The following is a 15969-nucleotide window of genomic DNA, read 5'->3' as shown; positions in this document are numbered from 1 at the left end:
AATTACATTCATTTGGCATACCAAACCTTGTTATTGTATCATCCAAAACATTTTAATTGAACCACGATCGAGGGAATTCCATGATACACTTCATTTTAAAATTTTGGAACTCTTTTTGTGAAAAGTCATAAAACGTACGGCAAAACCAACTCGTAGTGATGAGGCTATATGCACGACAGCAGTGTATGGTATCCTTGAATTTTATATATACAACTACAGTGTACAGAGACTTGGCAAATGTGAGCCGGCTATATACATGGCAAATAATTAAAATATATATCATTTCATAACTAAATAACGGCGAATACGCTGAAATAAAATAATAAACAGTCGGAACATGAACTACAATTTTTAAAATTATTAATATGATTTAAAAAAAAATAATTGTCTTTTGGGTTTTCGTTTTTTTTTACAGAGCTACCACACACAGTATCACTGCAGGCACGTGTGCATGATGATGATGATGATGATAACTAGTTTAACGTGCCCATATACCACTAGGGTTTTGAACACGCCCATCCCGAGTCAGAATTTAGTAGAAGCAGGAGTCTAGACGGTGCTCAGTTCGAAAATGTCCAGACAGTAGTTTTTTCGCTAAATGTTTGCAAATTGTTTTGACTGATTCGCAAAATGGTCATTCGGTTTAATGTATAGCGTTAAAAACCCAGTGTACTGTTGCATGTTTTTCCGTCCAAAGGTTGGCTTGATTATAACTTAACCCAGTTGAATCCAGTTCTACATGCAGGGGAAAGTTCAGCCTGTCATTTGTGTGTGTCCACACACATTAATATTACATTTGTATAGCCAAAAAAATCCCCAGATAAAACCCAGCCCCTCCACCCCTCGGTGGAGTGCGTGGGGACATTACATAAATTTAGAGGGGGACCCGAAAGTGATATCGACGTTACTGGTATAAAATATGGGCAATTCGGTGGTGTCGGACGTACATTTCAGACACTTCAGCCAAGCATTACATAAATGTATAAAAAGTTCCAGAACTTTTTATTGTTACGTATACATTGTAAGAATCAACTAGGGTACCATTGTTATATATAAACTTTATTCCGTTATGTCACTTTAAGTGCATAGGGGAAAATATGCATGGTGTCAGACGTATGCACACAAACTGCAATTTTCCGCCCACAAATGGTTATGTCTAATTCTCTGTTATGTGTAAGGGCATATTGTGTCCTATTTCTATAGTGAAGATGTTTATCTGTGCATAATCTGAGATACACTACAAATTGTTTTATGTCTGTAGTAAATAAACATTTTAAAATTGTGCATAAATGTAGACACCCCCTTGTATCCAAAACGATTTGCATGTCCGGTGATTCGGTGCAGCAGATGTGGATCGGTGACCCCGCTATTTATAAACTTCCCATGACCTCACTTTGTAGCCCATAAACGCTAAACTATAATTGTCCCTGGATTATTTTAGTACTTTTTTGTTTTGTCTTGTTAAAAAATATTACTATGAAAATTAATGATCACACATGACCCATCTCGTGATCAGTTTCAGAATCGTTTTCTTGAGTGGCACAGTACTGCAGATACATACATGTTCATTGTCATGCATGGCTAAGACGGCCTACATGGATTTTTTCTCGGGTAGATTGTGCACACACGACATGGATCTTATTTCGGTTTTCTTTTTTTCTTTTTTTATAACAACGTGACAATTGTGAATTGTGAAACTTTTGTTCTGTTTGCATTTGTCTGTGTTTTTCTTTTTAGTTTAAATAAAAATAACCGAAAAAAATAATTACTATAATTTTTAAAATGCATGAAAGCCGTTTTAAGACTGATTTTAACATTCTTAATATAAATAAGGCTGACCTACTTCGCGTTTATATACACGAAAGCAGGTGAATGATTTATTTTGAAATTATGATATAATTATTGATAATTCTAAAAGAAAATTAATTGTACCCTTAACAATGAATATGTTGTAGTATCAAGTATGCAAATTACATACCGATGATGTAGAACTACTTTCACCTTAGTTCATCAAGATAAACGTCTCCGGCACGATATTCATTATTGTGATGTTTATTGCTGTGCCGTAACGTTTATCCATTGGGTAGAATTTTCCATTTGCAATCACGATTTAATAAATCAGGCATATGTGCTTTATTTAAGAGCCTCAACATATATTTAATAAATTTTAGACTAAAATATTAATTACAATACTTTTGGTAACCTTTCCAGGATTAGATGTTTGAAGATGACACATTTTCACATTTAAAAGTTATTTTTATTTTGGCACATCGAAAATGCGAAATGAAAATATGGCGGAACGACAATTATTCGTATCAAACATTTTACATACAGCCAATAAAAAGAAATATTTCGGAACTGAATGGTATTGGAACTGATTATTCATTTTGTTATTTTTGTTTCTATATATGTGCTTTGTGTGGGTTGCATTATATGCATTATTAATATTTATGCCATTAAAGGTTGTTTGTTTTTTTGTTGTTGTTGGGGTGGGGTTTTTTTTTTGGGGGGGGGTATTATTATTTTTTATTATTATAAAAAAAATGTATTATTGTCAGTACAGGTCATTACTTATTTTAAGGCTTTCATTTATTTACTTTAAAACTTATTATTTCCTTTAGATTTTTTTTTTTAATATTATTATTATAGGTCATTGGTTACATGTGTTTCAAAGGTTTTTCTCTTCTCTTTTTTTTAAAAATTATTATTGCAGGTCATTAGTTATTTTAAGGGTTTTATTTATTTATTATTAATTTTTGCTCTTCTTTTTTTTATGTTTTTAGTTATAATTACTGGTTATTAGGACTTATTTTAAGGTTTTTATTCATTAAAAAAAAAATATTATTATAAATATTTTTTAATAAACCTGCACAACCCCCAACCCCACAACCTAAAAACTCTTTGATTATAATAGTTTCATTAGTCTTTCTTAATATTTCTATTAATCTTTTATAGCAAGTTCTGGGAAAAGGTGTGCGTATGCGTGCGTGCGTGCGAAGGAAACATTTATAAATGAAAAAAGCACATTTTTATTTATTATTATTATTATTATTAAATCAATAATTTATTTATTGTTATTTTATTATTTATCAATTAAGTATTAATTAATTTTATGATATTATTTAGTTTTTATTATTAATATTAATAATTTATTATTTATTAATTGATTTTTAAAAAATATTAATTAATTAGTTTATTTATTATTATTTATTTAATATTATTATTATTGTTATGAAACGTGATATTCCATTAAATGTTGTATATTGTGGAAGAAAATCGTGAACCTGAGACAAATAATTGTAAAAATAATCCTATTCTGCCAACAGTTTTCAATCACATTTTTAATGTACTTACAATGGCTAGCGGGAATATTCGAGATTTTGTTTGTAACTGAAAATTGGATTAATGCAGGATTAGTATTTGGACAAACTGTCTATTTATGCGTAAAACATAACTCAGGAAGTTTTCTTTATACAGTAAGTGTTTATATTTATTGGTACACCTCATATTTCGCCACGAAATAATTAATTCCATGATTGTATTGATTCCGCCTGAAATCTGGGTGGAAAGCACACGCTTGTTTTTGCTGTTAAACTCATAAATACCGGAGGTCCAATAAATGTCAAAATGTTAAAAAGCAGACCGTAGATGTTTACCTTGGTGAACTACTTTCACCTCTCAAAATTGTTTACAAACAAAAATATCCGCCTGGGCCCCGTTTCACGAAGCGATCTTAGCCCTACTATTGTCGTAAATACCTACCATCGAGACCTTAAATTTTTTCTACGATCGTCAGCCCGTTCCACGACGCGGCGTAGCTTACTATCGTCGTAAATTACAGTGAAAATTTACAATTGGTACGAGGCAGTTGTAAGCCACTAACGTAGCTGTCAAATGGCAGTTAGATGATGATTTGATAATTTTCTAAGAAGGATACTAACTCTTTGTGGAAAAATGGATCCAATATATACCAAATACCTTTTATAAAACTCTGTGATCAATGAAAAACAGTCTAAGCCTAACGACCTTCACACGAAAATAAGGGAGATAACTCTCATGTCTTATGCATTCAGGAAATATCGCTTACCGAATAAACTGACAAAGTTACTTCATGGTTGTACCATACCAATGAATACATCCAACATGATGATGTTCCAAAAAGTCAGTAAACAATTTAACTAATTCGCACTTCTTTGCAAAGAATCTATTAATAATTAAAGGGGCACTTACGACTACCATACAAGGTTGCATTGTGGAACTGCTGTAAAGTTTACGGTGCCAGTTGTAAAACTCACCTTAAATCACTACAATTAACCGTAGCTACAATTCGCTCGTGGAACGGGGCCCAGGTTCCCACCCACCCTCCCTCATCAATGTAAAGAGTGATTTTTTTATGGGGCTTATAATTGAATGAATGAAGGGGTGGTGGGAGGGCGGGCGCATATTTTGCCCTGTCTTCACCCTTTCACCGTAACTGTTTCAGCCTTGCCCTTTGGCTTTGGCTTTTGGGTTAGCAGCGATTGAATAAGACCTGTTTTTGTGGGTACATCGTCCAAGCTACATTTTAACCTCATAAATTTATCATAAAAAATAATTAGTACATTTCTGAAGTTCTTCTTTCTGTCTCCATTTGTTATACTTCTTAGCGTATGCTTTGTTAATTTTAAAATCACTACCATCATCACTGCTGTCGTCCATACTTGTTCCAAGTCGGAAGTCGTGCCCGGAAGTTGACTTTGTTACTATTGGGCCGAAGGGCCGGAAAAATTATCAAAACAAATTGCCCAAAATTAACCTGCTCAGTAGTAGAAACCAATAAAGTTGGTTTTGTTTAATGACACCACTACAGCACATCGAGTAATTAATTATCAGCTATTGGATGTCAATTATTTGGTAATTCTGACTCGTAGTCATCAGAGAAACCCCATACCACGGCCTTTGACCAGTTGAATGAGTTGTGGTGCACTGGTTTGAAAGAGAGAAAAAAAGAAACAATTTAGTTGAATGGAGCCACCGGTTGTAGTCACTTCGTACCATGGTAATTTCGTACCTAATTTGGTCGTTTCGTATCCTGGTCATTTCGTACCATTGCAAAAAGTCATTTCGTACCTTGGTCATTTCGTACCCTGGTCATTTCGTACCATTGTAAAAAAAATCATTTCGTACCCTAGTCATTTCGTACCTTGGTCATTTCGTACCATAATTGAAAGTCATATCGTACCATGGCATAACAATTTGAAAAAACCCAACTAGAATATTACAAATAAAATTATTACTTAACCTGTTTATGTATCGTCATGTGGGGGTTTTTCGATAGTTTCATTGGGTTTCTATTTTTGTCCTTGTTATGGTAGGCCTAGTGTAGGGTCTATACTCTGTGCAATAAATTACATCAAAATCTTCTTTTGAAAATAAAATCATAAAATGTTTGTAAGTTGTAAAATATATTGATTAATTTTCAGACCAATAGATAGTGTTCACTGAAAACAGCTTGACTTGAAGCATATAACAGTTGACAGGTATTATGGGTATCAATAACGATATGCTGAACAGTAACGTGTTCTGAATTTTAAGCTGTCCAAATAAAGTTATTTTTTAAAACACTGCTTTTATGCTATAGTCGATTCGTTTTTTTATATACTGGTATAATTCGTTTTTTATATAGGCTTGGTATGAAATGACTAGGGTAAGAAATGTCGGGGGTACGAAATGACTTTTCACAATGGTACGCAGCAGAGTACGAAATGGATGGTACGATATGACTTGGGTTTGAAGTGACTATGATTCGATCCACCGAGGTGATTCGAACCTGCGACGCAAGCACCTCATGCGAGCACTTAATTGACTGAGCTAAATTCCGCCCACTCAGAAAGCAACAGGTTTTTAACCCTGGTAGCAAAAGGCGTCTCAATTTAAAAAGCAGAAGAAAAAAAAAGCCCGACTAGATATTATCAGACTTCTTGTCTCTGTATTAAACCACGTCCTCGTAAATGCAATATTTAATAGTTTTTAACAAATGTGGATAAATGTCTGAATAGATTTTTTAAAATTTAAAATGAGATTTAGATTTAGATTGGAGTACAGGCAGCCATTACATTCTTAATGCTGTGTTTCTTTTAAAATTAATTTTTATTATTTTATCACATTGTTCTATAGATATGCGATGGCCGGTCCAGCGTATACCAGGTTCACATGCAAAAACCTATGGTTAAAGTATATGCATGACACGCCCGTCCATGGCGCATTTTATTGTATTGTTTTTTTTATTTAAACAGGCTTAATTAAGATCTCTCCATACATTTTCCAAGCGGATACATTTTAGGATAGCCTAGCTGCCTACACAAAACATTAATTAACATACTTACATAAGATGAAGAAAAAGAGAAGGTATAAAGAAGTTAAAAGGGTGGTATGGTGAGTAGGAAACTGTAGAACTTGTACATTCAGTAGCGGATCCAAAAATCCATTGGAGGTGGGGCATTGAGATGTGGCCGAAAGCTACAAACGTTCCTGAAGGGATTCCTCGGATTCTCCAACGTAACAAATTAGAATATAAAATTAAAAAAATAACTGTCGCAAAATTTAGGGGGAGGACCTTAGCATAAAAAGTGTGTGTGTTATTTTAAAGTAGTTTTAATCATTTCTTCATTATCTTATTCACTAAATTCTGGTATGTGCTATATCCCTAATTACTACTAAATGTTTGACATCCAATAGCCGATGATTTATAAATCAATGTGATCCAGTGGTGTCATTAAACAAAACAAACTACTTCGATTACTAAGCAATTATTTTAGAAGATTTATCTGTCGCTCTGTACGCGTGCGGTTAGGATAGGACAAGTGAAATCAATGGTTTTTAAATACAGCTTACACGCTGACATTGTTCCATTAGCAGTATGGGATTTATAATATTTCCTTTTCCACAAACAGGACAGCACATACCACGACCGTAGCTATGTACATGTGGGCGAACTAGATACCCACAACTAGAGACAACTGTTTTAAGAGCAGGTAAACTCACCATAAAACTTACTCGCCCCTACCAATTCGCCCCAGTATGCTTCCGACCTCCCCTCCACGGGTTGCTAACTGGACGCAGTGCTTCGTGTTAAACAATATTTATTTGTCAAAACAAAATTGGATTGGTCAACAGGCTTTGCCTATCTGACCTCTCCCTACCTTTTACAAGAGGATATATGTATATTAAAATAGGCCTACTACAGATTTGCATAGACTTGAACAAAGAAAGAGAAAAAGAAGGGGTAGAGAAACAGAGGGGTATAAAACTGCAGAACTTTTACATTGGATTGGGTGATGTCTAGCATAAATTTATGTGTTAACTTTAGCAAAAACGTTTAGTAGCAGTTATGAATTTTAAAGTAGTTTTAATAATTTCTTCATTTTCGTGTTCACTAAAAATCATTTCATAATTTAGATGTAAATAGTTTGACATGAAATTGTTTCTTTGTTCATTGTACAAGGTACCGTACAGTAGAGCATGAAATTACTGTATCTTCGCTTTCCAGACGGTTCGTCCACGGACGATTCACCTCGGACAATTCGTCCACTCGATGACTGCATTTTTTTCAAACATATTAATAGTTATTTCTTTGACATTGTAATCGTTTCTTAACATTATTTGTGGTATACTATAACCAAAAAAGTAAAATAGAGTTAGAATTCAACATTAATATCCAGATTTTTATTAACTGTTTGTATTCTCGGAACCGAACATACGGGTACTTCGACCCCTGGCCGCCATTGTTTGTCACGTGACGCGGTGAAAGCTTTTCCTTAGTTACCTATGGTTTGATAGTGAAATGAGGCAACTTTAGTCGATCATTTACAGCAGTTAACGGCCAAGTTGCCTACAAAATGTTTCGCAGTTGGTTGCATAGATCATAATATGATGTTAAAAAAAAATTGTTTTATAAATTTCGAAAAGATGAGACCAGGGCCCGTGCTTATAAAACTTAAAGTCTAGACTTATTAAAGTCCAGACTTTAACGTAATGCTATTTGAATGGCGTTGCCATGACGTTAAATTCTGGACTTTATTAAAGTCTAGACTTTAAGGTTTATAGGCACGGGGCCAGATGCCGCTTCTTGGTAGATGCACTAAAACGTGACAAACCTGATGGAACGCCATGGCTTCCCACACAGAATGTGATTGTTGAGTTTAATGTTATTGCTTGTCGACACTAACCGACGTTAATAGCAACCAAAATGGTTAAAGCAAGTGCAATGATAAAATTTCCACATTATACTATAAATAAAATACACAATACCATCGACATGGAAAAAACGAAACGGATGCATCCAGTTCTCGAATAAAGAGTATACTCGTTTTATCATCAAATTTGTGTGGTCATCATTTTTCATTTAATCTAATTTTATAGTAACTTGGACATTCTCTATACTTGTATTTATTTTGCCATACTTCGGCTACTACATCTTATTTATTTATTTATTTATTTATTTATTTATTTATTTATAATTTTTAAAATAAAAGTATATATCATTAAATTACATATATAAAATAATTATAATATAAGTTCTTGCTTAAACTTTAATAATTTGTTTTTGTGTGTGTGTGTGCAAATGTGTCTGTAGCAGGCCCACAGTACGAAAATATAGGTTAAATTTTCTTCTTCCTCTCTCTCTCTCTCTCTCTCTCTCTCTCTCTCTCTCTCTCTCTCTCTCTCTCTCTCTCTATATATATATATATATATATATATATATATATGGCTTCTCCCCCCACCCCTCCCAAGACTATACCTACTACTAGAGATTTTGCCCCTCCCTCACTCCAGATATTGTTCCTACGGACGTGTAATAGCCCAAATGTATAATGTATTAAACAAAAAAGGTATACTTGTATCTCTGAAACTACAATAATGGACTGTGTTTAGTATTTACTTGTATGTGTGTGTGTATATATATATATATGTATATGTATATGTATATGTATATGTATATATATAGATACACATACACATACACATACACATACATACATATATTCGAGTCCCAGCAACGGCATGGACAAATTGTGAGGCCAGAAAGGATTTAATTATCCCCTGCGCCAGTGCGTTAATATCTATGTATGTAACAGTCAACCTCGACATACATACAATATATAGATATTCATACATCAATACATACATACATACATACATACATACATATATATATATATATGTAGATAGATAGATATAGACATAGACATACATATATATAGACATAGCCATAGATAGATAGATAGATAGATAGATAGATAGATAATAAACGAAAACAAATGTACAGTATGTACATGTGTATCACTGTATGTATTTAAAACAATTTTTAAAAATCCTTTTACATGGATCATGTAAAAGGAAATTATTTCTTTAAAATTGTTTTATGTGTGTGTGTGTGTGTGTGTGTGTGTGTGTGTGTGTGTGCAAAATGCTTCAGTAATTACCTGCAATAAAATGTTCATCTGCCATATCTTATATTTGTTTTTCTTTCTAAAAACACCGACATGGAGAATATGGCATTTAACCATCTCATTAATACATTTTCCTCTAATATGCTACATAAATGCATCTATACAATTTAACCCAGGTTAAAAGCAACTTCGGTTAAATATGTGTAGTCTAGCAGAAGGCATATTGATATAGATCAGTTTACTAACAGTCATGATATTTGCCTCCATCTCCTTTCTCCAGCTGTATATTATCAAAAATTAGTTTTGTATGTATTGCTTATTCGTCCGGAACTGATTTTTTGTAGTGGACGAATCGTCTCGAGTTCCTCAGTGGACGAATTTTCAGCGGACGAATCGTCCAGTGGACGAATCGACTGCATCCCGTATTATAGGATGCCCACAAGAACAAGACCTGTGGATCATCTGAGATATATCGAAATAATTTATGATAATTAAGATAATGATTTCTAGGCGAAGTTTACAGTGTCTAGAACCCTTTATTTAAAATATCTTGGAACAGCTTTGTCTGATTTTTAAAATTGAATTTTAAAACATGTCAGTGATTCAGCTTTCCGGAATTTTAACATAAATTTTATGCATTCCACGACCGTATATTATTCCAGAGGGTAACAAAGACTCAGAGTAAAATTTTGTACGTCTAGCTACTGTTCTTAGATTTTCCCCATATTGCGACACTGATAGTAAAGTACAGCTTGTAACCAGAGTATCTGTCAGAGGGTAAAACGGGTATGGCGCCATATCCAATTTGTTTTGCATATTTTAATTTTTTAAGTTAACCTTTTGACAAAATTAATTACTCTTATCATTATTCTATGCTTTTCTTAACCCTAACCCCAAACTTAACCCGTTTTCTTTCTGGGGGAGGTAACTCATACCCTCTGTTGACTGTGGTTGCATTCAATTCCATAGCGCCATACCCAAAAAGGTCTTTCTGGCAGATAAAAGTTGATTTCCCCTTAAAAAGCGGTTACCGGTAAAATAGCTAATATGCTCTACGATCTTAAACAAAGGAATTCTGGGAAAATATGTCGGCGCCCATGCTTGATGTTATTTAAATTTGTTTTATTTTCTTGTTTGTTAATATGGAAATTAAAATACGTAAATATCTTATTTTGTTTTACTTTTCCGTCATAATTCTTATTTTTTATTCCGTATTTCTGAAGGGCTACTTTCCAGTTAAAAAAGGTCTTTCAGGATTTGCCCAAACTTTTGAAGTTCCCGCATCTCCTGGAAGAGCAAAGAAAGATGTCTCATCGTTGACAGTAACAACTCGTTGTTTCAGTAGAATTATTATAATGATTATTGATTCCTTGAGAGCAGATTTTGTGTTGAATTTACAAAATGGGTCAATGCATTTTGTAAGTTCTTTGACTGAGAAAGGAAGAGCTTTGCCTTTTTTGGCGAAAGTACACCCACCAACAGTGACACTGCCAAGAATAAAGGTGGGTAGTTCAAACATCTAAGGGAGATACAGGTAATTGTAGACATTGGCAAAATGTGAACAATCTCGACCATACTGCCGCTACATTCCATTTTCGTACATTAAACATTTAATTTTATTGTTTGCAAATTGCAAATGAGACCACATATATAGCTGGTAACAGTGGTATATATATCAGCGCTTCTATTGATATTAAGAATGTTAAAATTACTCTAAAAACACTGTTCCAGCATTTTTTTTAATTATAGTAAACGGTATTAAAAAAATTTTGTTTATTTTTATTTAAACTGAAAAGAAAAACCCAGACAAATGCAAACAAATCGAAAGTTGTGCACCTTAATTGACAGTCATTCCAGTTCAGCATCTATGCATTACAATGAACAGGTATGCATCTGCAGTACTGTGCCACTCAAAAAAACTATTCTGAAACTGATCATGAGATGGGTCATGTGTGATTGTTCATTTTTATAGTAATATTTTTAACAAGACAAAAAAATAAAATAATAATCCTGCCCAGGACAATAGTGTAGCATTTATGGGCTACAGAGTGAGGTCATGGGCGGTATATAAATAGCGGGGTCACCAATCCACATCTACTGCGCCGAATCACCGGATATGCAAATCGTTTTGGATACAAGGGGGTGCCTACATTTATGCACAATTTTAAAATGGTTATTTACTACAGACAAAAAACAATTTGGAGTGTATTTCAGATTATGTACTGCTTCATTGGTGAGAGACACATTTTATTAATGTATTTCACAGTGTTCACATAGAAAATGGTCTATAAATACTTGGATGCACCGATACATTGGACAGAACTGCAGCTCTTGAAAATCCATGTTTCTATTTTTATCTCAGTGTCACTTTAAAAATAAAAACAAATAACACACAAAAATAGTATTTCATGTCACGTGATATAATTTATTTCTTCAAACATTTTCACTGGATATGTCTACCAAATTACAAGTAAAATGTTTCAGAATGAGGATAAAAATTGTGAGAAAAAAATAAAATTGTATTAACAATAATAATTGTTTGATAAAATTAACAGAATATCATTGTCTGCAGTTGAATGACTACATAAACCACAGCAGTTTAATTATGGACTATGTTAACATAATAAGCACTGCAGGGATCTATTCTAAATCAATATTTTTATTAATAATAATAAACTCATTTTACTTCATTTCAGTTGTGTTTGAAATAGCAACATGTGGATCAATGCGGTTTGAATGACACAATAAACAAAAATTTGGGATCGGAAAATAACTTTAACCTAACTGCATAAAATTATTGTTTTACTCTGTTTATTTCTTCAGAAGTTGATCAAAGATAATTTTAGAGATTTTTTTATTTAATTATTTATATTCTGTAACAAATAAATGTTTAAAATGTTGTGGATTAAAAAGAAAATTGTATCCATTGACCATGTCTGCATTTTACCGACATGTCCACATTTCTCCTCTAACCATTTGTATATAATTGTAATTTACGGTAACAAATTGTAATCTACCTAATGATGTATAGTGACAGGACAAAAAGCCAATCAAGTTCATTTAAATTTTAGGTAGGTGTTATTGTGTAGTGTTCTGTTTCCAAGTGGAAGCAAAGAGTGTCTGCAATTACCCGATTCTCCCCTATATCGTCTCAGTATGTAGGCCTATTTTGGGAATTTTAGTGTCATAATTTACGAAAAAGAGGAATTTTCAGGTTCAAAAGTTAAAATTAAGAGTGATATAATATATTCAAAGTAATATATTGATTTTGCATTATGAAATGTTATTGGTGGGAAGGGGTGTTTTCAGGTATTCTGTGTCGTTTTAAAAAATATATCTTAATAAAAACTAATTATTTACATTTGGATTGGGAATTTTTTAGTCCAAAATTGGGAATAAAAAACGACATAGTAGAGTGCCCCGAATTGTAATAAATTACCTGAATTGTAATACCTGACTTTAATTGTAACAAAGAATTGCCCTGATTTGTAATAACCAGCGCTGCCTTGAATTGTAATAAGATACCGACTTGAATTGTAATAACACAAACATGGAAAGGAACATGTGCTTGAATGATACCGCACCGCATTTCTTCAATTTGAGGCTGTTGAGTTTATTGTATTTAAGACGATCATTACTGCCACATAGGCTTCTCCTTTCAACTATCAGCAAATACATTTGTAGACGCACTGGGCTATTTGGCATACCAGTCAGTATTCCACAACAGGCATGGTGATGGTATGTATTATCCTGTCTATATGATGGTGCATATAAAAGATCCCTTGCTGTTAATTGCCAAGAGTAGCACAAGGAGTGGAGGCAGCATGTTTTCTATCTTAGTATCTTTGTTGCCCTTAACCATGTCGGGGGCGGGATCTAGCTGAGTCGATAGAGCACTCGCCTGAGGTGAGTTGGTCACAGGATCCAATCCTCTTGGTGGAACAATTTTCATATTGGGCTTTTTCCCATCCCAGCCAGTGTCCCACGACTGGTATATTAAAGGCTGTGGTATGTACTGTCCTGTCTATGAATATCATTTGCTACTAATGGACAAATGTAGCAGGTTTCCTCTGACTACGTGTCACAATGACGAAATGTTTGACATTCAATAGCCGATAATTAATAAATCAATGTGCTCTAGTGGTGTCGTTAAATCCAACAAACTTTCTTTCTTTCCTACACACGCCTATACCAAGTATCACACTTCACAGCCATAATTTAGACCTAGATACCCAAAGTACTATACAAAGTATATGGGTTGTTGTTATGTATATGTATGGGTGTGTGTGTGTGTTTAATTATGTATAGTCAAACCTGTATTATTCGGCCACCCAAGGGAGTAAAAATTGTGGCCTTTTAAGACAAGTGGCTGCTTCATACAGGTCAGTTTGTTTTATATTAGATGATTTGGGAGTACAATAAGGTGGCCATTTAGGATAAATGGCTGCTCAACAGGTTTGACTGTTATCAATCTGGGTTGTGCTGGGCAGGGAATCCTTTACCAACTATTCAACCGTTACAACTCGGCACCTTTGGACATTTCCCCGTAACTAATTTTGTAACTGCATACCATTGGTATACACATTAATTAGCCACGTGTTACTCTAAACATTGTCTTAAAATATATACATGTGTATATACATATACTCTTCAAAAAAAAAAACGCAAAAGGGTACAAATGGGTTATAACTCCGATTTTATGTTTCCTACCGGTTCATGCTTTGTGAATATAAGGTCATTGCATGTCCCAAACACATTCCCACGGTTACATTCGATAAAACACAGCTACTGTACAATAAAGTTCCAAAATGTGAATATTCGCAAAAACGCAGCCACGTGCAAACCATGTCACCACTGCACATGCGTTGTCTGCACGTGCAACATGAACACCGACAGTATAAAAGTGCAGGGTGTTCGCTTGCCTGGCCTCTGTATCTGGCCGACAGTTGACAATCCAGGACATGCCACGTCTCAGTGAACCGCAGAGAAACAATGCCATCGGCCGACTAGACGCAGGCAAATCCAGAACGGCCGTTGCCAGGGCATTCCATGTGTCCCCAAGCACCATCTCCAGACTGTGGGACCGTTACCAGCAACATGGATCAACACGTGACCTCCCTAGATCCGGTCGACCACGGGTCACTACCCCCGGGCAGGACCGCTACATCCGGGTACGCCATCTTCGGGAACGATTGACTACTGCAACCTCCACAGCCGCAGCAGTACCAGGTTTGCGCAGGATATCCGACCAGACCGTACAGAACCGCCTACGTGAGGTAGGAATTCGTGCCAGACGTCCAGTTCGAGGTGTCATCTTAACACCACAACACCGTCGACTCCGACTGCAGTGGTGCCAGATTCATCGACAATGGCCTCAACTGCGATGGAGACAGGTGTGGTTCAGTGACAAGTCCCGATTTCTGCTCCGACGTCATGATGGAAGATGTCGCGTGTATAGGCGTCGTCGTGAACGTTATGTGGCAAACTGCGTGCAGGAAGTGGACAGATTCGGCGGGGGTAGTGTCATGGTGTGGGCAGCCATCTCACACACTGGCAGAACTGACCTGGTCCACGTGCAGGGCAACCTGAATGCACAGGGCTACATTGACCAGATCCTCCGGCCACACATCGTTCCAGTTATGGCCAACGCCAACGCAGTGTTCCAACATGACAACGCCAGGCCTCACACAGCACGTCTCACAACGGCTTTCCTACAGAACAACAACATTAATGTCCTTCCTTGGCCATCGATATCACCGGATTTGAACCCAATTGAGCATCTATGGGACGAGTTGGACCGAGGCCTCCGACGGCGACAACCACAGCCCCAGACCCTGCCCGAGCTGGCAGCAGCCTTGCAGGCCGAGTGGGCCACCATCCCCCGGGACGTCATCCGTACTCTGGTTGCTTCAATGGGCAGGCGGTGCCAGGCAGTTGTCAACACACGAAGAGGCCACACCCGGTATTGACTCTAGATGACCTTGACCTTGGTGGTGTGTCCTATCACTTACTCACAATGGACTAGAGTGAATTGTGAACAATCCTGCAACGTTTGGTAATTATCGGACTCACCATTCAATAATTAAATCAATTCTCCAAATGTTACGACAATGTGGTTTTGCGTTTCTTCTTTTGAAGAGTATATATATAATATACATACATACAAACATACATACATACATACAATATATAGATATTCATACATCAATACATACTAGCCAGTGCCAGGTCTGCCCACTGTTTCGTGCACGTAAGCAGGATCGACTGCGTAGATTGTAGGCCCCATGCATATGGTTGAGTTAAAAGAGCTTCCTTTTTATGGAAGCTTCGATAGCTCAGAGCGTATCGTGGTTAGTCTTGCAATTTGCGGGCAAATCGGTGCCACAGGTTCGAGTCCCAGCAACGACATGGGACAATTTGTGAGGCCAGAAAGGATTTAATTATCCCCTGCGCCAGAGCGTTAACATCTATGTATGTAATAGTCAACCTCGACATACATACAATATATAGATATTCATACATCAATACATACATACAT

At 35.5% G+C, this 15969-nt stretch overlaps 2 protein-coding genes across 2 annotated transcripts in view; one reads left to right on the top strand and one right to left on the bottom strand.

Moving 5' to 3' along the window:
* The window catches only part of LOC121375751 (protein KRI1 homolog), a 43730-nt gene extending 39014 nt beyond the window's left edge, over positions 1–4716 (bottom strand). The window contains exon 1 of the mRNA XM_041503366.1: positions 4602–4716. Within this exon, the coding sequence (XP_041359300.1) occupies positions 4602–4698 (97 nt within the window). The 5' untranslated portion in view covers positions 4699–4716. The remainder of the gene's footprint in view (positions 1–4601) is intronic.
* Positions 4717–10639: 5923 nt separating this feature from the next.
* LOC121374646 (GPI ethanolamine phosphate transferase 2-like) overlaps positions 10640–15969 on the top strand; it is a 44503-nt gene continuing 39173 nt past the window's right edge. Inside the window, exon 1 of the mRNA XM_041501753.1 lies at positions 10640–10933. Within this exon, the coding sequence (XP_041357687.1) occupies positions 10787–10933 (147 nt within the window). The 5' untranslated portion in view covers positions 10640–10786. The remainder of the gene's footprint in view (positions 10934–15969) is intronic.

The sequence above is a fragment of the Gigantopelta aegis genome, chromosome 6 (genome assembly GCF_016097555.1).
Source record: "Gigantopelta aegis isolate Gae_Host chromosome 6, Gae_host_genome, whole genome shotgun sequence".
Lineage (NCBI taxonomy): Eukaryota > Metazoa > Mollusca > Gastropoda > Neomphalida > Peltospiridae > Gigantopelta > Gigantopelta aegis.
Note: the sequence above shows the minus strand (reverse complement) of the source record. Positions and strands in the feature narration are given on the sequence as shown.